The sequence below is a fragment of the Neovison vison genome, chromosome 11 (assembly GCF_020171115.1).
Source record: "Neovison vison isolate M4711 chromosome 11, ASM_NN_V1, whole genome shotgun sequence".
Taxonomy (NCBI): Eukaryota; Metazoa; Chordata; class Mammalia; order Carnivora; family Mustelidae; genus Neogale; species Neogale vison.
In genome coordinates, this window is record NC_058101.1 from 6,600,650 (window position 1) to 6,625,593 (window position 24,944).

The following is a 24,944-nucleotide window of genomic DNA, read 5'->3' on the forward strand; positions in this document are numbered from 1 at the left end:
GGAACGCAGCTGCCGCAACCGGACGCCCCAACACGCTAGCCCGACTCAAGGCTGGCCCTGGAGAACGACGGAGGAGAGTCCCCGTAGGCAAATCGTCAGCATCTCATCCTGCTGACCACTTCGTCTGAAAGGAGACATGGCCTGAGGTGCCCCTTGGCCCGTAGTGGTCAGTAGCTGAGGGTTTAGCTCAGTAGCCAGACTGGGAAGGACCATGAGCGCCAGGCTGGGGCGGCGAGATGTCCGGGAAAGGGGCGCTCAGGGCATCTCTCGGGACCGGTCCTCCAGAGGATGAGGCTACTTGGCTCTTCATGCGTGCCCACCGAGGGTGGGCGCTCGAGAATTGCGTGAAAAGGCTGACCTGGCCTCTCCACGTCAGCCCACGTGTTTCCCCACGGACTCCAGCGGGGCCTGGGGATCTCGCAAACAAAGTGCGCGTGGAAGCAGAAATACAGACCCTACGCGGGTTTCAGCAACTTGGACTTCCTTTCCCTCACCTCACAGATTTACTGAACGCTTAGTCTCCGCCATGGTATTCATGCTATTCCAGAAGGGGCTGACACAATGGGGTTCATGCTTCTGTCATATACTTCGTCACCCTAAACTGTCTGGACTCACGGAGGATATGACAAAGGCTCATTTGCAGCACAACCGCTATGGGGTCAGTCCTGCAAACGGGTGGCTGAGAGGAAATCCAGAGGATGGAAGCTCACACCCAGAGATTTTGCATTTGAAGGCAGATGCACTCACTCACAAAACTCTGGGATTCCACATTCTTTTAATAAACTCCCTTTTTGGTTAAATTTCACATGGTGGGTCTCATAGAGAAAGATCTAGAAAGATGTATCCCAGTAAGTGAAGACTGCTTATTTCTGACTCTGTAGGAATTAGTCACAACTTCTATATTCTTTTTGTTAATTTATATTTTCTGATTTTTCTACCATGAGCACTAGCATTTTTAACAGGAAATAATCTCTGTAAAATTAATTTAAAATATATATTATCTTGAATTTCCATTAAATTTTATGACTTATGACTTTATCTTTAGGTACACATTTTATTATCAAGACTAACATGCCTAAGGTGCGTGGGTGGCTCAGTCGGTTGGGTGTCTGCCTCTGTTTCAGGTGCTGATCCCAGCATCCTGGGATCAGGTCCCGTGTCGTGGGTCCCTGCACAGCAGGGAGCCTGCTTCTCTCTCTGCCGCTGCCTCTCTCTCTCTCTCTGTCTCTCATAAATAAATAAATAAAATATTAAAAAAATAAGACTAATGTGCCTAAAAAGGGAAAAAACTTGAGTAAACTTTATTCAGATTTAAAGAAAATAACATTTTTAAAAAGAATAAAGGAGGTATTCACTCAAGACTAGGGAAAATAATACAATCAGAAAATGCAGTAAGATAATTCTGCCTTTTCTTTTTTTAAGATTTTATTTTTGGCTAATCTCTACACCCAGCGCGGGGCTCAGATGCGCGACTCCGAGATCCAGAGTCTGATGCTCCACCCACCAAGCCAGCCAGGTGCCCCAGAGTAATTCTGCTTCCATTTATGGTTTTATTTATTTTTTTTACAAATAGTTGATATAACTATGTAATATTGACAATGCTACAAAAATGTGAGAAGACTATGTGTGAAAATTGACCTCACCACTGATAGGATGTATAAGATACTGATTAACGGAAGCAGACAACCATTGTGAAATGCTTTTAACTATTAAGCATGAACTTTATAGATGTTACTAAGTCAAAGTTGTACATCCATGGGACACTTACGAATTTTATTTAAGGTTTAAAAGGAGACAGAGAAATAGCCAAGTATGTAGCAAATAAAATAATCATCTTCAAGATTCTTCTATGCTTGAGTTATTTTATAGAGGTCTTATTACACTCACATTTGCGCTCCTTCCTGACATACATCTTCGCAAGGAACTTTAAAAAAAAAAAAAGAGTAAACCTTCATTAGATTGGCAAATAAGTTGAAATAAATTGTACAGTTCTGCCTGCAGCCACTACCGTGCCCACATTCACAATCTCACACTCTGGCATACATCCTTCTAGTACTCAAAACTTCATGTTGACAAATGAACATGGTAAATTGGGACTTTGAAAAGTAGTTGTACAACATCAGAAGTATCCTGCTCCAATTCCCATTCGTTCTGTGCCCAAGTCCAGCCCAGCTCAGCTCAGCAAAGCCTCATGCTGCTCATCCCTTCTATTAAAAACCTGGGACTCATCTGTGTAGCAGAATGAAGCTGAGGGTAAGGAATAGGGCAGATGATCCAGCAGCACACACTGGATGTGTATCAAGTACCTGCACTCATGTAACGTACGTGAGTGTGTGTGTATAGTGTGCATAGACCTCACGCGCATGGAAAGAATGAATGTTTACATATATGGATATAAATACATATATATGCATATATATTTAAATAAGTCATGACATATATTGAAAATATATAATATATATTAAATATATAAAAAAATAAATTTCTCCCTCCCTTTTAGTTGAAAATTTATTGTGAAAATAGAAGATATAAGATGTAAGAATAAAGGAAAAAAATGTATTCCAGGGTTTAGAATGACAGGTGTTCTCAGAGGACTCAAATGTAGTCAAGGATATCATCTCTCTCTAGCTAACGCAGCTGGAAGAGTATAGCCCATGTGTCAGGCATGCTTCTTTTTGCCCAAAATTGAAGTAAATGTTCATCGATGGATTAAACCAACAAGGGACAAATCAAAAAATTTTTTAAAAATTGTTCTGCCACTAAAAATGTTAAGACAGAACTGAATTATTACAACAGCAAACAAGGTTATATATATGTATGTATACAGTCCTTGGCAGGAAAAATATATATATACACATTCATATATACATCTCTCACATATATCATGTCATTATATTTATGCTTCAGTATATTTACATATGTTGTAAAACATATAATATATGCAATTAATTAGGTAATTACATAAAATTTAATAGACATGGGGTGCCTCGGTGGCTCAGTCTGTTGAGTATCCAATTTGTTTTCAGCTCAGGTCACAATCTCGGGGTCGTGAGACCTGTGTCGGGAGACTGCTGGGGATTCTCCCCCTCTCCCTCTGCCCCTGCATGTGCTCTCTCTCTCTCTCATTCTCTCAAATAAATAAATCTTTGAAAAATATTATAAGCACATTTTCTATATCATAGATGTAAATATATACGTATGTGACCGTCGCATTCAGATTAGGCAGTTACAAGTACATCGATGTGGATAATTGTGTTAACTCTAGCTCCCCGCCTATTACTGAGGCTCAGAGCTAAAGGACAGTAGCTCCTCCCCCCACCCCCGTCACGTCATGGAATCTTCCACCCTTCTCCACCTCGCACTCGAGACTTTCCCTCACATTAACTTTGAGCCCATCTGGATCTGCGCTTAGTCAATACACGTACTTGCCGGTAAGGGTAAGCTACCGTCACTTCTCTCATTCATGGAAAAGAAGAAATCTAGTATTGCATTTCCTGAACTTCATGTTGGCCGCCGGCTTCCTGAAGACACGTGGGTGTGCACACGGGGGACACTGCATAAATGAGTGACTCAACAGCTACGACTTTAGCAACCTGACTCGCTGGTTTCTGCGGTGACAGCGCTGATCTGGGCACAGAACTCTAGGCTCTGAGGCTCTCTTGCTAAAAGTGGTCTGCTCTGCCGACCTTCCACCCCACCCATGTGGCACGTGGCCTTCCCAGTGTGGCTGTTCCATGTGGAAGGCAGCTGGGGCCAGCTTTACAAGTTAAGAGAGGGGAAACTAGATGGGGGGTAAGAAAAAGTGGGGGAAACACAGAAGATACTGCTGGGTCCCAGGGAAGTGAACTTTTGCCCTGTTCTGTTTCCACACAAGCCTGACCCCTGGTACAACACTATTGTGAATCTCAATTCCATTTTGTCCTGACCCAAACCACAGCTCTTTGTCCTTACATGTGGAAGTAAAAGACACTCAGAGGCTTTCTAGAGACTTCAGAGTGTTCGAGTGGTAGAGTTTGCAAGGTACAGGCCCTGCACAGGGACCTCTTTTACTTTGGTCCCATTGAAGCCAAACTCAAGTCAGGTGAGTCAGCAGGAAGACAGCACCTCGGAGAGCAGAAATCAAATAGGCAGAATAAAAAAAGCAAAACCAAATCCTATCTCTGGGCCTTTGTCTGGGGTAAAACAAGCGCTTTCTACCATAGCCCGAATCCTGTTTTGAGAAGTACAGTTGACCCTTGAACAGTATACTACAGGGGTCAGGGTCACCAACCCCCCGCAACTGAAAATACATGTATACGTTTTGACTCCCCGGAAATTTTACTAATAATCTATAAGTTTGACTAGAAGCCTTATTGATAACATAGGCAGTTGATTAATATATATTTTGTATGTTATATATATATATATATATATATATATAACATTCTGTCTTCTTACATTAAAGGAAGCTAGAGAAAAAATGTTATTAAGAAGATCATAAGAGATTTGTACTGTATATAAGTACATAAGAGTATTGTACTGTATTTACCCCCAAAAATATTCACACGTAAGCAGACCTGCACAGTTCAAGCCTGTGTTGTTCAAGAGTCAACTGTATTTGGCTTTTGGTAGGCAACTGTGCTGTCCCATCAGCGACTGTGAACCCCCCAGCCAGTCTTGCTGAAATGACCCCGGACTCACACTTGGCATCCTGTAGCCCCTGCTTAGAATGAAATCCTTAAAGGCAGTGGTTCCATGAAGGTCTGCAAATGACTCCTCCAAGAAGAAGATCCACATTAAAACAAAAACAATGACAAAGAAAAAAAAAACAAACAAACCAGTCAGCTGTCAGAAGTTTGATTCCCACTTGTCCTAATTAAAGGCCGCCAGCTCTTTATAAAGTACCTCATCTGAAATCACTTCCTTCTCGTCTGGGAGTACATGTGTAGATACCGTTCACGAGCTGAATATAAAGACTTTCAAAAGATGTCCAACTTTCTCTCCTTTCCCTACCCCCTTTTTTCTAACTCTTGTAATAAGGAGAAGCAACACTTTTTAGCAATTAAACAATTATTAAGCCCAGATGTCTGGAATCGAACCAATTTGAGATTGACAAGTGTGATACTGTGATTTTTTAGTAAGACATTTATATTCGGTCTTCTTCCCATTCCTGGCACAGAGCTCCAAACACAATTTCCTAAGTGATAAGAGCTACAAAGGCAAAAGGAGAATTTTGTGTTACTCATAACCAGCCCCTTTTACCCACAACAGAGACTGTGTTAACAAGGTGATTTTTGGAAAGCCCTTGGAGAGCCACAGGACGGAGTCCACCTGCCAGAGGAAAGAACCGTGTGATGAGAGGGTGGGAACTTCTGCTCCATCCTGCAATCTCCGGCTGAGTTAATCACAGATGACCAGTGACGTAATCAGCCACACCTACCTATTAGAGCCGCCATAAAAGCCCAAAAGGACAGGGTTCAGAGAGCTCCCAGGTTGGTGAGTACGCAGAGGTTTGGGGTGGGGGGGTGCTCAGGGAGGGCACAGAGGCTCCGCACCCTTCTTCATACACCTTGCTCTGTACATCTGGCTAGTCCTGAGTTATCTCCTTTTACAATAAACCCATAATTTCGTGAGTAAGCGGCTTTCCTGAGCTCTTTGAGAAGATGACAGAACCCGAGGAGGAGGTGTAGGGACCTCCAACGCCCAGCGCGGAAGCACGAGGGAGAACCTGACATATGACTGGCCTCTGAAGTGGGGGTAGGGTTGTGGGACTGAGCCCTTACCCTGCCAACTCCAGGTAGACAGTCGCAGACTTGAGTTAAATTGTAGGACACACAGCTGGAGTCTGGAGAATCAGAGAATTCCTTGGTGTCGGGAAAGAAAAACCCTGACACGTCTGCTGACCAGAATTGAGAGAAGTAGAGCAAGAAACGAGGGTTTTTTCCACTTGACAAAATATTCGTAATTTTGAGATCTGTTAAAAAGGAACACCAGGCCCCAAATGGAGTCCCTTCTGTTAAGCCCCACCAAGATTTAGTACCTAACCCAGCTGTGGGTTCAGCCTGCGCCAGGAGTGGGATTTTAAACCAGGCAGTCTGGACTTTCTGACCAGCATGAGGCAGGTGCTCTGCATAAGAACCCAGCCCTTCCTTCTCAGGGAGGTGACTTTGCCCAACAAACCTCTGTCTTCTTTTGCTAATACTTTCCTTATCCCACCCCTTTTCTGCCTATAAAAGTCCTTGGTACACCCTTCTGTTTGTTCAATGAGCTGCTGCCAATTCATGAACCATTGAATAAATTCAATCCGATCTTCAACTTTACTTGGTTGAATTGTTGTTCTTTAACAGATTTGTTGGCAGCGGTGGGAGCGAAGGAGACATCCAGTGGTGTTGGGGGCAAAAAGAAACAAGTGTGGTGCCTGAGAACACTGAGTTCTCTGTCTTTCTTGCTGCTCCTGAGGGCCTCTGGGAAGTTCCTCTGGTTCTGAACTCCTCTCTCTGCTTCAAGCTCCTGATCTGATCTGCTCTCCACATCCCCCACCCACTGGAAACCCCCTGCTCTATCGGGGGTTCTGTCACCAGATCCCCATTTGTTTGGGATCCGTCCATATCCCAAAAGGACTGCTGGCTCAGTCCTTATTTTGGTCTCCAGGTTCCACACAAGGAACTGCTGGTTACTGGGTCCAACTTAAAAACCAGACTGGATTGGATTCGGGACTGGACTAGATCTGATTTGAGCTGATCTGTGTCTGCTTTGGGCTGGACAGGCCCAGTGGGTGGCCTCAGATATTCAGGCTTAAATAAGGGCTTATTGCTAATGATCATCTCAGAAGTCACGATGAAAAGACTGGTGGACAGAAGTTGCGCATCTAAAGGCTCTTAGAGTGTTTTCCACTTTGAGAAGACCCCTGTGATAGGCCCTCTTAGGTAGAGATTTGGCTCCAAGAAACCCAAAGGCCTAGCTGAAAGAAATGGGAGGGGAGGAAGCAGGCTCCCTGCCGAGCACAGAACCGATGTGGGGCTCGATCCCAGGACCCCGGGATCATGACCTGAGCCGAAGGCAGAGCTTTAACCCACTGAGCCACCCAGGCGCCCCAAACTTAACATTTCTAAACTTGCTGAAATCACCGGACTCCCCTGGCTTAAGGTATTGCTTTTGGTCTTCCCATCTGTTTGGGAAACATAAACATAAACTCAGTCCCCAGGAAATAGTCACCAGCAGACCAATGTCTTCTACGACCTTCAGCTGATCCCTGCTGCCTCCTCCTGTTTTGACCAGCTGCCGTACCTCTTTAGCATCGGAGGCTCAAGCACATCAACCACAGACTGAAGATTTAATCCGATCCCAAGGCCACAGTCTGGAGTCCGGTGACTGGGTATTCCAGAAGCGTCATCAAAGGATGAGAACCCTTGAGACCCATTAGAAGGGATCCTACCCCGGACTCCTGACCACTGCCACCGCTACGAAACTGGAGGCCACTGAGCCCCAGATAGACAGTCCACAGCCAGAGCAGTTGCCTGCCCCCGGCCCGACATCTGGTCTTGTGCAGATACTGGAGATCCCTGAATCACGAGGAGCAAGAGAATGATCAAAGTCAACTGCTTTCTACCCAAGGCACTGATTAGCACTTCATCCGTGAACATGAAACTCCTTCTTCTCTTTCTGTTCATGACTCTAACACTGGCCCAGAAGGGTAATTGCATCATCTGTATCTCCCAGTCCATCGCTACGGGAGGCAAACTGGCAGATTCCTGGATTCGTCACGTTGCGAGAGATTCCCTGGTCCTCCCGGCGGCCAATTTCTCTTCTCTTCCCACGTCACCCCTGCTTGGAAGCAGGTACCCCAGTAGGCACATTTACTCATGCGAATCTCTGTACGTTTGCACCCCCACGTGCCCACGATTATCAAGACCAGAGCTGCCCCGCTCACTGAGAGACCGCACCAACAGCACGCATCTTTGTCAGGCACTTAGGATGACCTTTTCTTTCAGGCTGGGTGACTGTCTTCCCATACGCACTAAAAAACCTGGCTGACCTCTGGTGTAGGAGTAAGTACAGATGAGACTATGATCAGAGGCTTCTTAACTCTGCAGATTCCATCGCTAAGACACTAGCTGCCCAGCAAATATCCCTAGACTTTCCGGCCAAAGTTGTTCCTGATAAAAGGATTATCTTTTAGCTGAGCAAAGAGGTGTCTGTGTTATGCTGCCCGTACACCACATGCTGCCCTTGGATTAAGACCGCTGGGGAAGCCGAAACTCACTTACGTAACATCACTGGGCAAGCCACTTGGCTTAAAAGGGCGCCTCTGACAACAGGGTCATTCTTTGACCGGTTGGGTCTCAGAAACCATGGCTCCAAAGTGCACTCCAAACATTGGGAATGATCCCGTGTGCAGTTACCATAATACTCTCCCTGGTGGGTTCCGTTCTCTCAAAAGCTTGAAATGCATGTTTGTAGCCACTTGTCACCAAGCAGCTGATCTCCCTAAGTCTGGAGCACCACAAAGAGACGAAGGGAATGACCGGCTAAAACATGGTGAGCCTGAATCACAACCCGTAAACACCACAGAGATTCATCAAAAGAAATGGCATCAACCAAAGCTTTGGGACCTACAGACCACTAGCTGAGAGCAGCACTAATGCCTTACATTTTGATCACACCTCCCGGTGCAGGGGACAGTCTCCTGAAGGGGCGGGGGCGGGACTGTGAAAAAGGAACAGCGGGTCCAAAATGGAGTCGCTTGCGTGAAGCCCCACCAAGATTAATACCTAATCGAATACTGAATCGAAGTTTCAGATTCTCCCATGAGTGGGGTTTTAAACCAGTGAGTCTGGAATTTCCCGATGAGCGCCAGCAAGACTCTGCCTGAGATCCCTGCCCTTCCCCCTAAGAAAGGTGACCTTACCTGGAACAATCTTTTCTTTTTGCAACAATTTCCTTGACCCACTCATTTCTGCCTATGGAAGCCTTCCTCCTGACACAACACAACTCTTCCACTTGTGTTCGGTCTTACACAACACAACTCTTCAGAGCTCACTTCTGTTGGTTGGACAGGATGGTTCAGTGAGTCACTGAATAAGGCTAATTACACCTTTAAATTTACCTGGTTGGATTTTGTTCTTTAATAGATTTTAACATGAAAGGGCACGACAATCAGAAAAGATTTGATCCGGTTCCAATACCTTTGGGATATTTACATATTCTTTCGGTTTTACCTCTCATTTATTTGAATTTTATTTTTTTTATTTTTTTTTTTAAAGATTTTATTTATTTATTTGACAGACAGAGATCACAGGTAGGCAGACAAGCAGGCAGATAGAGAGGAAGGGAAGCAGGCCCCCTGCCGAGCAGAGAGCCTGATGTGGGACTCGATCCCAGGACCCTGAGATCATGACCTGAGCCGAAGGCAGCGGCTTAACCCACTGAGCCACCCAGGCGCCCTTATTTGAATTTTAAAACTGGATAGATAAGTTTCTGTCATTGTAACTCTGTTCTTTAATACCGTTTTGCCTCCCAAATGAGCTCCTCCAAGAACAGAGAAGCTCGTGTGTTCCCTGCAGGACAGCCACATCGCCCTAGCGACTGCGCTTTGCCGGCATTGCACCGTGTCGTATGTGTCTGATGAACTGGAATGCCACAGTCAATGCAGCTCAAGTCCCCAGGGCAATTCGACCTTCAGGAACTCCAAGAGTGGGATTATAAACTCCAAGAGTGGGATTATAAACTCCAAGAGTGGGATTATAAACTCCAAGAGTGGGGTTTATAAACGTCATTACGGAACAATCCCATTGTTTCGACTCCTCCCTCTGTCTAGACTGTCCGGTAAATAATCTTTCACTATAATATGCAACCCTATTTTCAAAATCTAAACATTATTTCTTTTTCAGGAGCTTACTGTCCCCATTTTGGCAAACATCTTTTCCTGCTTTCACCATCAAAATGGAATATGTCTGTAAAATCCCTTAAGCCTTGAGTAAGTCTTTAAGAATGTATTTCTAACAAAAGAACTTCTAAGACACTTACAAATAGTAAGTTTTGCAACCATTTTTATTTTTCAATATTTAATTTGTTAAGAATTAACCTTCACTCCTTCATGTTTTGTTATTTTTTAAGTGCAACTGGGATAGTTTTATGTTATGTAGTAAATTCACATAAATTTAGATATTTTGCTCCAGAAACCATATGCCAGAAAATTCTACTGAACATTATTTACATTATGTATAGGCTTCTTTAAGCATCTTGTGCTCTAAATTTGTGTCAGGCCCACATCTGAAAATAAGAATGTCATACCCACTACTGGAAAAGATAAAAAGGACCATCCTTCTGGTCTCAGTTTTCCAAGCTAAAGGAGGCAATCAATGAGTGATTACTAAATGAATGAGTAGGCAAATTTGTACAACATTTTACTTCTTTCTGCAGTGTTTTCACATCATTATCTGGGAGAAATTTTGGGCCCACTGTAAAAGAGAAGAGGTTCACAAATATTTGTCTCAGAGTTCTGTTCAGGTATTGCATCATTATCTCCAAATTTCCAGGACTACAATGAGTGTCTTCTTTGTAACTTCTTTGCCCTTCTTTTGCGGGCACCGAGTTTTTTGTAGTAATATTAGAGCACATACTTGTTATGCATGTTTGTTGCTTTGTGATATCAAGCAGTGTTTATTAACCTTTGCTCTTGTTCTCTTAGACAAATCCTACAACTCTGCTGAACTGCAAAAAGATGTTTCCCGAAGGCAATTTTGAATTCTTTGACATTCATCCATTGCTGACACAAAGCAAACTTCCCATTTAGTTACTCAAAGAGATCCTGTGATGTTTTATCCATTCTGAGCAGGTGGTCCTACCAGGTCACTCCACCCTTGGAACAACCAATTTATCCATAGAATTAATTGTCCCAAGAATGCTAGGAATATGATGAGTGGTTGTCCCATCTTTAGAGACATTGTGTCTACCACAAAGCCAGGAGATCCCACGTCTTACTTACTACACATACAACGTGTGTATGTGTACATAACTTTCCCATTGTTGAGGTCAACATGCAAGCTGTAAGACTTTCTGGAACTTGTGTTTCACCCAGACTCTGGCTTCAGTATGAGCTACCAGGTACACTGCGAAACCCTCCAGATCGGATGATCTAATCTCAACATATACACATACCTGTTCCTGCATCTCCGTTTTAAAATTCTCATCTTGAGCTTTACATGACACCTTGGGGTCAACCAAAGGTTCGTCTGCTCTTTGCTTTTTCCACAACTTGGTGTTCAGATACCAGGCTCCATATCTCATCTTCACACACTTTGGTTTATGAGGATTCTACAGAAAATAACACAATTCCCAATTTCATTCATTTTTTTTATTTGTCATTTCAATAAACCTAAGATTTAGTTTCTGAAAGCAGTAGCATTTATTTTTAGCTTATTATTGATCCTTGTCAAGGTATTTTATGAAGTTTCGGAATGCTTTTATTTACAAAGGTACTGTGAAAAGTTCATGAACAAGAAAAAAATGGGTGGTTAAATATGGCCTTCGACTTAGACAAACGTGGGTTCAAGTCCAACCTCCCCCAGTTAGTAGCTATGAGTTCAGAGGCAAATTACTTAATCCTGCATCTATAAAATGAAGATGAGAGTATCCCCTCCATAGGGTTGTAGGAAAGATTAAAGGAGAAACTTACATGAAGCAGCTAGAAATCATATTAAAAAATCACATACTTCACTGAAGCATAATGACCTTAGACAATATAGAACCAACCAGGGTGCCTGGGTGGCTCATTTGGTTAAGCATCTGACTCTTGATTTCAGCTCAGGTTGTGATCTCGGGGTCATGGGGTGAAGCCCCATTTCAGGCTCATCACTCAGCGGGGAATCTGTTTCTTTCCCTCTTGCTCCTCCTCTGCCCCTCCGCCTGCTTGTGCATGGCCTCCATCTCTCTCTCTCTCTCTCTCAAATAAATAAATATCAAGGGGGGGAAAAAAAACCACCAATACTCAGTCAGCCATAATCATGAGTTACAGACTTCTTATGAGCCCAGAACTGCCTTTAGCCTTGTCAATGCTACACTAGTTTTGATTAAAATGCTATCCAACAGCAGCAACAACAAATACGCTCTCCAACACTAATCTATTCCCCATAAATGGAAGAGAGAAAGAGAAGGAAGAATAGATGGCCTTCCTGGGGTGCCGGGTGGCACAGTGGCTTAAGCCTCTGCCTTCGGCTCAGGTCATGATCTCAGGGTCCTGGGATCGAGCCCTGCATCGGGCTCTCTGCTCAGCGGGGAGCCTGCTTCCCCTTCTCTCTCTCTCTGCCTGACTCTCTGCCTACTTGTGATCTCTCTCTGTCAAATAAATAAATTTTTTAAAAATTGTTTAATAAAAAAAAAATAGATGGCCTTCCTTTCTTTCTCCCATTCCTCAATAGTGAATGAAGGACGTAAAGAGACCTGTTGGGTCGTAGCCTGATAGTGTGGACATGATACCCACACACCGTGCAAGACAAAACGATGAAACCACCAAGATTCTGCCACTCTCTCTTCTCACTCACATTTAAACCTGAAGCAGAATGTGTGGTTCATTTCAAGTCAAGTCAGATCTGCCTTATCTCAAGCAGAGAGAATGGGACAGAGCAGAGGGGAGGGAAAGCCCTCCGCAGAGCTGAACTCAGCATTTCCGTCCTTTCCCTTCGAACGTACCGTTGAAAACCTGTAACCACCTCCTTCCCTGCCTCACTCTTCTTAACGCGACATAGCCCCGTTTGACAGGCTAAGTTGTCTTCTGATGCTTGTCTCTCTGTTCATGCTTTAAAATGCAGGCTTCAGAGTTTGTTCCTGGATACGAACCCCTGACATCTAGGACAATATTTTTGGATATAATAGGTGCTCAATAATACTTATTGAATTAAAATTGGATTGCTTAACTTGGCATTATGGATACTTTGAGCTGGATAATCCTTTGTCGGAAAGTCAGGGAGAGTGCTCTCCTGTGCATTGTGGGATGTTTATTTTTATTTTTTCAACTATTTAAAAATATTTTAAAATATTTTTAAAAAATATTTTATGATTTATTTGTCAGAGAGAGAGAAAGAGTGAGTGCACAAGGAAAGTGAAAGGGGGGGGAAGGAGGGCATGAAACCTATACTACGGTTACTGGACAGATTGAGTTCTGAAGCACGTTCTGTTGTTGGGTGACCAGCAGTCTCTCAAGACTCAGCACAAACACCATTTCTTCTGTGAGGCCTTTGCTGAACCCACCCTTGCCCCATGCTGGGTGGAATCGATTACCTCTTCCTCTCTCTCCCTACGAACCATTTCATTATAGTTAATCATTTACATGTTGACCCAACTAGGCTGTAAACCCTTAAATGCAGGAAACAAGCGTTTGTCTCTGCTTCTTGGTTTGTTCCCAGCACTTTTTGGCAGCTGGCAGTAGGAAATCAGAAATGTTTGTTGAAGGATTGCATAGACAAATGGATGAATGAATATATGGGGCAAACAGAGTTATATGGCAGTAGGGGCCCAGGAGCTGGGAGAGATTAGAAGTAAGAATGAATTCATGTCAACCCAGGATCTGAAAAATCTCCACGGAAAAACCAGCCTATGACCTGGGTTTAGAGGAGGGTATAAGAAGACAGACATGGGAAGAGGGGCACTTCAGGCAGAGAGAATATTATGAGCACAGAAAAGGTTGTAGGAAAGCTCAGAGTTTTAAAGAAGACCAAAGAACAATGTGGCAGGAGTATGTGGGATAAAAATAAAGAAGGGAATTTCCACTTCTGGAATAGGGATCAGATTTACCCTCCACCTGCAGCAGCCAAAAAAGAAAAGAAATAAGTATAAATATATATATCCATATATAATGGTTTATAAGACACTAGACATCAAATAGCAGGTACAGTGATCCCCTAAGAGACAAGAAACAAAAAGGATAAGCCCCACAATTACACAATTGTCTTTTTTTTTTTTTTTTAAGATTTGGTTTATTTGAGACAGAGAGAGAGAGAGCACAGAGGGAGAGGGAGAAGGAGAAGCAGATTCTCTGCTGAACAAGGAACCCAGTTCGGGGCTCAGTCCCAGGACTCCAAGATCACGACCTGAGCCGAAGGCAGACGCCCAACCCACTGAGCCACCCGGGCGCCGGCCCCAGCTCACTGTGTTGAGAGACGTTCCAGGCCACAGCGCAGGGAGAGGCTCGGAGGAGACCAGCAGACACTGAGCTGAGTGGTTGGAATTGAGAGACCAGACCAAGGTGGTTCAAGTTGACAGCAACAATTAACAGAAAGCAGAGAAGTGCATGGAGAGGGCGATCAGCGGTTTACAGACATTTTCCTCAGCATGTGTGAGAGGAAACTACCCGAGCTTAGGGAAAGAACCAGCCAAAAGGATTAGAAGAAACAGGGTGCAGCATGTACACGGGGTCAGGGACAGTTTCTGTTCCCTTCCGAGAAGCCTGAAGATTCACAGGACCCTGGGTAGAATAAGGTCTTGTCCCTCGTGGAGAATCACCCATAGACTGAACAGTCAGTCCTTCCTAACAAATTCTGAGAGCCAAGACCGAAAAGGATCAAACTTTTCCAAGTAAGTTTAACTACATCCCAGTAGTAAACAGTTATTATAACTGTATAACTGCATTTCATATGCTTAAGATTAAGATTAAGAAGAGATGTGGAAATATTTTTTAAAAATTCAAGTTTTTAAATATTTTTAAAAATATTTTTTAAAAACTCGAGTCAAACATTTTTTTTGTTTTGTTTTTGGGATTTTTTTTTAAGATTTTATTTCTTTATTTTAGATAGATAGAGAGAGAGAGAGATCATGAGCACGGGGTCCAGGGGGAGGAGGGCCAGAGGCAGAGGGAGAAGCAGGCTCCCCACTGAGCAGGGAGTCCAATGCAGGACTCCATCCCAGGACCTTGGGATCATGACCTGAGCCGAAGGCAGATGCTTAACCCACTGAGCCACCCAGGTGCCCCTCAAGCCAAACTTTTTGAAATGAAAATTTTAATGTATGCAATGGCTGAAAAACACCAGAGGCGATTGATGGCTGATTAGACATTGCATAAAGAACAGAATAGAATCTGTAAGGACAGCGATCGCAGGACAGAGAGGAAAACCAATTCCCAACTGGACGAGCAGCAGCGAGTTGTGGGACAACCCCATGCAACGTAATTATATGTAACTACATGTAATTGGCATCCTCAGAGCCCAGAGGAAGAGAGACAAAAACAGTTTTTGAAGAAATAATGATCAACATTTTCCAAATCTGATGGAAACATTTTCCAGATCTGATTATAAACCCATGGATAAAAGAGGTGCAGCAAACCCCAGGCACAAGATGTACCTAATAATCACACCACTCACAGCTGGCAACAGAGAGCCAAGGAGCCAAGGGAAAACACACGTCCAGAAAAACAAAGATGAGGAAGGCTAAAGATTCCTCATCAGAAACAATACAGCCAAGAAGGCAGTGGTATTAATAGCACCTTTAAGGTGCAGACAGACAAAACAGTATAAAAAGGATAAAACCGACAAAACACTGTGAGCCTAGAATTCTATACCCACGAAAGTTGTTTTAAAAATGAAGGCATGGTACGGATATTTTCAGACACACAAAAGCTGATGGAATTAATCACCAGCAGATCCACGGTAGGATTCAAGGAGGTCCTACCAGCGAAGGAAAATGACCCCATATGGAAATGTACTTTAACTTTCACATAGTGACCCTCTGTCTGCCAGTCAAAAGTTCAGTTTTGGCAATAACCAGCACAGCTGGTAAAGCAGCACTTGTGCAATGATTTGTACATACGGGATTGAGCAATGTGATGCGGCCCCTATCTGGGGCCAGCTGTGGTTCAGGCCTTGGGTGTGTTGGACACAACCTGCCTGTCCAGCATCACGGTGCACTTTACGCTTTACAAAGATGAAGAGCAAACAGAAAATTTCAAGCGCTGCTATTAGTGTCGGAATGCATATTTTTCCTAAACCTTGTGCAATGGAGCCAAGGATGGAAAACATCGCATATGTAACCACGGATGGAAAACATCACATATGTGAAAGCAGGTCACCGAATGGTGTTCAGCCATAGAGGACGAAGTTACTATGTTTAAATGTCAGAAATATAGTATCAACGATCACAGGTAGAAGACAGAGGGATAATATATTGTTTTTCACTTTCAGAAAAAGGAACTTCCCCACCGTCACACCCCAGGCTTGGACCACCAGTTAAGTACTTAAATCTGTTATTGAACTTGGGAGGCCTGGGTGGCTCAGTTGGTTGAGCCTCTAAGTCTTGGTTTTGGCTCAGGTCACGATCTCAGGGTCGAGAGATCGAGCCCCAGGTTGGGCTCTGCGCTCAGCACAGAGTCTGCTTCAAATTCTCTCTCTCTCTCTCCCCACCTCTCTCACAAATAAATAAGTAAATAAAATCTTTTAAAACAATCTGTTATTGGACTGATACAATTTGATTTGCATATATATGTATTTGTAGTTGTATATCGTGTATAAAAGTAGAAAAGCACTTAAAAGTCCATTCTACTTCCCTTTGGAACACAGTGTGCTTTTTCTCCTCTGTTTCCTTGTTCTTCTATCTTCATGGGCAAGTGGTATTGAAAAATGGAGTGATTTGTTAGTAATCTGCAAGCATGTGCTCAAGAATGACTGTCTGTGGTCCATAAGACTCCCCCCAACACTCAAGAATTCTTTGGCTAAAGAATAAACAACTTTCATGATCATTAACTGTAGGATTTAACTCTTAGAATAATAAACTGTCATATATATTTCCATCAACTGTTAGAATTTCAACATGTAAAACACATAGAGATAACAACTATTCAGATATTAATAATAGTGCTGGGGGTGGCTGGGGGGCTCAGTCAGTTGGGCCTCTGCCTTCAGCCCTGGTCATGGTCTCAGGGTCCTGGGATGGAGTCCCGCATCGGGTTCTCTGTTCAGCAGGGAGCCTGCTTCTCCCTCTGCCCCTCCCCCTGCTTGTGCTCCCTCTCTCATGCTCTCTCTCTCCAAATAGAAAATAAAATCTTTTAAAAAATAATGCTGAATGTTATGCCTTGTTTATGTAACTAGCTTTATTATATATATTAAATATTCATTGATTTTTAACAAATATTTACTAAACACCAAAAAAATTTTCAAGAATTCTACTGAAAAAAAGGCCACTGCCCCCTTGAAGTACCAGAATTCAAGAACATTTAAGATTTTAATCCTACTTAATTTTCTTTGGTTTTCAGTCTTCTCCTCTTTGGCAGTTACCTGTGGTTTTGGGGGTTTCTGCTCATAGTCTGGTTTTTGGAAAAACGGTGGTTCCTGCAGTTTCTTTAACCCCGCTCTCTTCTTTAGCTCTGGAGGAGCCTGGTTGGTCGGGTGGGGCACATCATGGCTGGGCTTGCTCTGACAGTCAATGTCAAACTGCTTCAGGATGAACTCTTCATCAATGTTGGAACTTCCCTAGAAGATTATCACATTGCATGAGTCAAGGACAAATGGTGAAATTCTTCTTTAATCTAATGGAGGTATTTGATTATGGCTAAGAAGAGGTCGTTTGGAGGACAGGTAGAAAATGCTAGGTCAGCATTCACTGGGAACAAGAAGTATTGGGGCTCTGGAGGACTTCATCGGTGCACTACGGGACAACTCAGGACAGCCAGGAGCTGCGAGTCCCTGAGGGAATTAATGGGCTGAGATAAATTCAGTCTGCTGAATCCTAAGCAGACTTCTGAGTGCATAAAGAATACATGGTGTGTATGTGTACACGTACACACACACACACACACACTTACACACAGAGGAATATTGCTCAGCCATAAAAAAGAATGAGTTCTTGCCATTTGTGAGAACATGGATGGACCCAAAGGGTGTTATGCTTAAATGAAATAAGGCAGAGAAAGACAAATACGACATGACTTCACCTGTATGTGGAATCTAAAAAACAAAACAAATGAAAAAGCAAACAAGAAAACAGAAACAGACTTATAAACACAGAGAGCAAACTGGGGGTTTTCAGAAGAGAGGTGAGTAGGGGAACAGGTGAAATGCGTGAAGGAGATTGGGAGGTAAAGGTTTCTAGTTACGGAATGAATAAGTCATGGTGATAAAAGGTACACCATAGAAACACAATCAGTGGTATTGTAATAGTGTTACATGGTGACAGATAGTAACTACACTTGTGGTGAACACAGCATAATGTATAGAACTGGCAAATAACTGTGTAGCACACCTGAAACTGGAGTCAGATAAATAGGTTCAGATAGAGGAGAGCAGCCAAGAGGCAGAGAGAACACCTCGCAACATTTTAGGCCCTAGATCTAGCTATACTTGAAGCTCCTAGGACCTCAGGATGGTTCCCTTCTCTCCCTTAATCCAATCTGAATTATCTTTCAGTCACTTTCCAATGAAGTAGTCCTGAATAATACACTGGCTAAAACTGACTAATGTTTTCAAAAAACAGGAGGGGAAGATTATATATCCTAGAAGGCCTTAAATCCAGGAGAAACCTAAGAAGACATCTGCAGGGACTTAAGAATACAAATAGGAATTTAAATGGATTCTTGGAAGGAGGGCAAGGAAAGACTTTAAGAACTAACAAAAGTCTACTCGTGTCAGAAATATCTTTTGTGAAGGTTGTGGTTAAACATAACTATCTGAGTACTTACAGATAAATATAACTGAGAAAAATGAGTTGAAGGAGTGAAGGACTGAGAAAAAAGGACATGGAAATGGAAAATAAAAATATGAAATAGCAGGGTGGGGGAAATGAGTAGTTATTGGCCAAAATATATAAACTTTCAGTTGTAAGATGAATAAGTTCTGAGAATCTGATGTACAGCATGGTGACTGTAGTTAACAAAATTGTATTTATACTTGAAAGTTGCTAAGAGAGTAGATCTTAAATGTTCTCACCACATTCAAAAAAGATAATTATGAAAATGAACTATTGGGATTTCATCAAGATCAAAAGCTTTTGCACAGCAAAGGAAACAGTTAACAAAACCAAAGACAACTGACAGAATGGGAGAAGATATTTGCAAACGACATATCAGATAAAGGGCTAGTGTCCAAAATCTATAAAGAACTTAGCAAACTCAACACCCAAAGAACAAATAATCCAATCAAGAAATGGGCAGAGGACATGAACAGACATTTCTGCAAAGAAGACATCCAGATGGCCAACAGACACATGAAAAAGTGCTCCACATCACTCAGCATCAGGGAAATACAAATCAAAACCACAATGAGATACCACCTCATGCCAGTCAGAATGGCTAAAACTAACAAGTCAGGAAATGACAGATGCTGGCAAGGATGTGGAGAAAGGGGAACCCTCCTACACTGGGAATGCAAGCTGGTGCAACCACTCTGGAAAACAGCATGGAGGTTCCTCAAAAAGCTGAAAATAGAACTACCCTATGACCCAGGAATCACACTACTGGGTATTTACCTTAAAGATACAAACGTAGTGATCCGAAGGGGCACATGCACCAGAATGTTTATAGCAGCAATGTCTACAATAGCCAAACTATGGAAAGAACCTAGATGTCCATCAACAGATGAATGGATAAAGAAGAAGTGGTATATATACACAATGGAATACTATGCAGCCATCAAAAGAAATGGAATCTTGCCATTTGCGATGATGTGGATGGAACTAGAGGGTATCATGCTTAGTGAAATAAGTCAATCGGAGAAAGACAACCATCATATGATCTCCCTGATATGAGGAAGTGGAGATGCAACGCGGGGGGTTAGGGGGGTAGGAGAAGAATAAATGAAACAAGATGGGATCGGAAGGGAGACAAACCATAAGTGACTCTTAATCTCACAAAACAAACTGAGGGTTGCTGGGGGAGAGGGGGTCGGGAAAAGGGGGTGGAGTTATGGACCTTGGGGAGGGTATGTGCTATGGTGAGTGCTATGAAGTGTGTAAACCTGGCGATTCACAGGCCTGTACCCCTGGGTATAAAAATACATTATATGTTTATAAAAAAAATAAAAAAATTTTTAAAATGCAGGGGAAAGAAAGATAATCATGTGAGGTGATGCATGTGTTAATTAATCCAATTGTGGTAATCATTTTGATATATATATATAAATGCATATTTATATATATCAAATTATCACATTGTATACCTTAAACTTACACAATATCATATGTCATTTATATCTCAATAAAGTTGGCAAAGAAAAAGAGCTACTAAAAAGAAAGAAATAGCAGCAATGTGGCATATAAACAATAAGCATTCAAATAGTCTGCAAGCTTGCAAACTTTCCAGAAACATCATCTATAGGGAACACTCCTATCATAAATGGTGGAGGAATCATAATTCCTTTATGACTTTATTTGACTTAAATCATATCCTAACATTGTTTTTTAATAATAGCAACTCTGAGCTTGACTTTAAAAAGTTGGTTGTAAGTATTACTACGAACTTACAAAAGTAGTAGCCCAGTTGCAGAAGTCCCTAACTCCTTTGCGCACATTTTCATGGATAAGAGGACCATCTTCATGGAGCAAATCTGTTTGATGTGGCTTCTTTTCTTCATAAAGCCATTGACCTGGATGTGACACAGCAGTCTTCTTGGGACTAAGAATAATGAGATCATCAAAGACTTACAAGATGAGACACCATGAATCCAAACAGATATCAAACACTATCTTAAAGAAAGATGTGGTAATGCTCGCATTTCTAATAGTCTCTCACAAGTTCATAGAAGGTAGACGTTAATTTTCCAGAGACTACCTTCTCATTATTAATATCATAAAGGCAAGTATATCATGAGTTGTTGTAATAATTAAAATGAATATGGCATTTTATTAGTATAAGTTGATATTTTGAAATTATGAGTACCATTTTTTAAAAAGATTTTATTTATTTATTTGACAGACAGAGATCCCAAGTAGGCAGAGAGGCAGGCAGAGAGGAAGAAGGAAGCAGGGTCCCCACTGAGCAGAAAGCCTGAAGCGGGGCTCGATCCCAGGACTCTGGGATCATGACCTAAGCGGAAGGCAGAGGCTTTAACGCACTGAGCCACCCAGGCGCCCCATGAGTACCATTTATTAAGGCATGTGCCCATTTACTATGCTTGGAGTTCGCTAAAGCCATTGACAATCTTAACAAGCAGGAGATGTCCTTGACTTCTCTCTCTCTCATCCCTAAAATCCAACCCGTTAACAAATCTGGTAGGTTTAAACTCTACCTCCGTCTCTGGACTGTTGCAAATGTTCTTCACTGGTGTCTCTGATCTCCCCTAGGGCCCCAACCCCCAAACCGTAATCCATTCTCAGCACCGCAGCTAAAACAATCACTTCAAAATATAAATCTGGTCATAGCAAATGAGGTCACCCTTGGCCCTCAATTAAACCTCTCAATACCTTCTTTTTTAGGTTGAGATAGAACTCACATACTATAATATTTACCATTTCAAAATATACAATTCAGTAGCTTCCATACATTTACCAAGTTATGCAACCACTGTCATTATCTAATTCTGGAACATCTGCATTGCCCCCCAAAAAGCACCTCCATAACCACTGACAGTCACTCTTCATTTCCCCCATTCTCTCTGCTCCTGAAAACCAGTAATCTACGTTTGGTCTCTATGGATTTGCCTATTCTAGACATTTTATCTGAATGGAGCCTTATAACATATGGCATTTAAAAAAAAAAGATTTTATTTATATTTATTTGACAGAGAGATAGAGAGAGAGCACAAGTAACCAGAGCAGCAGGCAGAGGGAGAGAGAGGAGCAGGCTCTCCACTGAGCAGGGAGCCTGATGCAGGGCTCGATCCCAGGACCCTGGAATCATGACCTGAGCCAAAGGCAGCTGCCCAACCAACTGAGCCACCCAAGCGCCCCAAACATATGGCATTTTGTGTCTGGCCTCTTTCATCTAGTAGGTTGCAAGGATCATACATGTTATAGCATGTATCAGTGGTTTCCTCCCTTCTATGGCTAAGATTCCATTGTCTGAGGAGACCACGTTTTGTTTATCTGTCATCAGTTGCTGGACATCTGGGCTATCATGCACAGTGCTGCTATGAAAGAATGTTCAGGCACAAGTTTTTGTATTCAATAGCTTAGTACTCTTCCATTAAAAAGACCTAAGTCTTAACTCAGTTTCCAAGGCCCTTCATGGCCCAATCCTTGCCTGTTTCTCTAGATTCCTCTGCCATTACCATCCTCCCTCACTCTCTGAGCTGCAGCCATCATGGCCTTCTGTCAGTTTCATGAACTCCTCATGCTCCCTTCAGCCACAGGGCCTTTGCACATGTTGCACCATCTGATTGCAATGCCTTCTGCATTCCCTCATCTCCCTTTTGTTCCAACATACATATCCCTTCCTCAGGGAGGTGTTCCCAGGCTGTCCCCAGAACCCACACTCTCTTCCCGGTACCCTGTACCTTTTACCCAGAGCACCCATATATTAATTCATCCATCCATCCATCCATCCATTCAACAAACATTTATTAAACACCAGCTAAGTACCAGGCACAGCTCCGGGCATTAGGAGTCAGCTGTAAATAAAGTTTAAACCCTGTCCTCATAGAACTTAAGATTGAGACAGATGGGAAAGAGGTAAGCCTATTCCAGGTGATACAAAGAAAAATAAAAATATAAAAAAATAAAGAAAAATAAAACAGGGCAGGAGGTGTGGACAGTGTTGACTGGGGGCTTTTTATTTCTACAGAGAAGGCCTCACTACCAAAGTGATAGATGACCAGGGACCCCAAAGAAGAAATGGATCAAACCATGCAGATATCAAACTGCAGACCCAGGCAGAAAAAAACATGTACAAAGGGCCCAAGGCATGAGTGTGCTGAGCGTGATCAAGGCACAGCAGAGAGGCTCGTGTGACTGGAGGGGTGAGACCAAGGGACAGAGTAGCAGAGAGTGAGGCCTGATGGGTAGTTTCAGGTGTACAACCCAGGGATCCGACAAGTCTGCATGTTACGCCGGGCTCACCACAGGTGTAGCTACCATCTGCCACCCTATGAGGCTGTTATAATACCACTGACTACATTCCCTGTGCTCTACCTTATCTGGAGAATTTTGAGTAGAGGAATGAGGCTGACTTAAGCTTTTAAAAGAATCATTTTAACTACTGTTGGGGCAGAGAGCAGGGCTATGTTGGGTGGAGGTTACGAGACCAGTGAGTAAACTATGACAATAATTCAGGTAAGAGATGGTGGGATCTTGGAACAGAGCAACAGTCATACAGTAGGTATGACTGATATATTTCAAAGGTAAAGCCATTAAGATTTGTTGGCAGTTTCGAAAGTAACTAGAAGAATGAAGTTGCCATTTAATTATCTGGAGAAGATAGAAGGGTGAGTAGGTTTGGGGAAGAAATCAAGAGTTCCGTGTGGACTTGTTGAGTTTGAGATGGCAAGGGTAGATTCGAGGGCAAATGTTGAACATCCATCATCCATATAAAGCTGGGCAGGGGGAGATCACCTCAGTAGATGACCGAGTCCGATGTACTTCAAGGTTAAAAAGAAGATGAGGAGGGACCTGCAAATGAAGACTGGGGAGAGATCATTGAAGGGGGACGAGAGCCAAGAATGAGAGGTGACCTGAGGCCAAGTGAACAAAAAAAACAAAAGTGTTTCAAGAAAGAGGACATGATCAGTTGTGTCAACTACTGCTGGCCCATCAAGCATGATGATCACTGAGAAGTCAATGGCGACCATGACCAAGGGCAGATCCATCGGAGTGCTGATGAGTTAAAGAAAGAAGAGGAAGTAAATATGGGCACCTCTTTCGTGGAGTTTTGCTCTAAAGGAAAGGAGAGACTCTGTGCTCAATAAAAGTTATTTTAAAGATGGGAGATATTACCTCACCCTGTGGTAAGCCGATGATGGCCCCCAAAGGGATCAGGTGCTAATCCTTGGAACCTGTAAATGTTACTTTACTTGGAAAAATTATCTCTATAGATATGATTAATTTAATTAATTTAACTTCAGATGGGGAGATTATCTTGGATTATCTGGGTGGGTCCTAAATGCCATCACAAGTGTCCTTGTAAGAGAAGTGCAGAGGGAGATTTCACACACACACACACACACACAGGAGAAGGGAATGTGAAAACAGAGCAGAGAGATTTGAAGATTTTGACCACGGAGATTGGAGTGACATAGGCACAGCTGTAGAATGCCTGTAGCCACCAGAAGCTTGAGGAAGCAAGGAGTGCATTCCTTCCTAGAGCTTCTGGAAGGAACATGCTGACACTTAGATTTCAGCACAGTAGTACTGATTTTGGACTCTGGCCTCCAGAACTGTGGGATAATAAATTTCTGTTGTTTTAAGCCACCAGATTCATGTTATTTTATACAGCAGGCACGGACAAGGACATGCTAACAGAATGTGTTAAGACTACACTGACAGAAAACCTTGCCATTAGGCCATTACACATTCATCCTGTGATGATAATTTATTAAGATATTAGTTCGGTTCACTTCCTCTATACTATTATCTTTTCTCCTTCTAAGTAGACAACACATCTGCTTTTAATTTCTTTTCCTGAAGATTTTTTCAGGGTTGTCCAGGGAAACTGCCTACTGTTAAAGGCAGAACATCTCTCCAGTGGAAGCCCAAGCTTGTTGCACCAATTATACTCGACATTGTGGGTGACATGGGAAGGGACAGGGGGCGCACAGGGTGTACCACAAACAGCGAGAATGGAGAGAAGAGCCCCAAAGACCAGAAAGAGGTTAAAGATCAGTCCTGCAATTACTGGGGACCTACCCCACTTTCTTATAGTACAAATGATGACCATGACTGGTTTGCAGCCCACTGGGATGAGGGTTTGGGGCCAGACGTAAACAGAAAAAGAGAGAAAAGTGGTGTTTTATAAACATACGGCTTTGTGCATACTTTCTGTATGCATTCACTGTTCCCTTCCACACCGTGCTGTAATCACCATGAGGACAGGGTCCTAATCTGTTTACCATTCTGTCCTT

General features: G+C 42.8%; 1 protein-coding gene across 1 annotated transcript in view; it reads right to left on the reverse strand.

Moving 5' to 3' along the window:
• Window positions 1-1,858: 1,858 nt before the first annotated feature.
• Window positions 1,859-24,944, reverse strand: part of FAM47E (family with sequence similarity 47 member E) — a 31,727-nt gene continuing 8,641 nt past the window's right edge. Inside the window, exons 4-8 of the mRNA XM_044225137.1 lie at window positions 20,416-20,566; window positions 17,238-17,432; window positions 11,140-11,295; window positions 4,681-4,755; window positions 1,859-1,924 (exon numbers count right to left, since the gene is read on the reverse strand). Of these exons, the coding sequence (XP_044081072.1) occupies window positions 1,859-1,924; window positions 4,681-4,755; window positions 11,140-11,295; window positions 17,238-17,432; window positions 20,416-20,566 (643 nt within the window). The remainder of the gene's footprint in view (window positions 1,925-4,680; window positions 4,756-11,139; window positions 11,296-17,237; window positions 17,433-20,415; window positions 20,567-24,944) is intronic.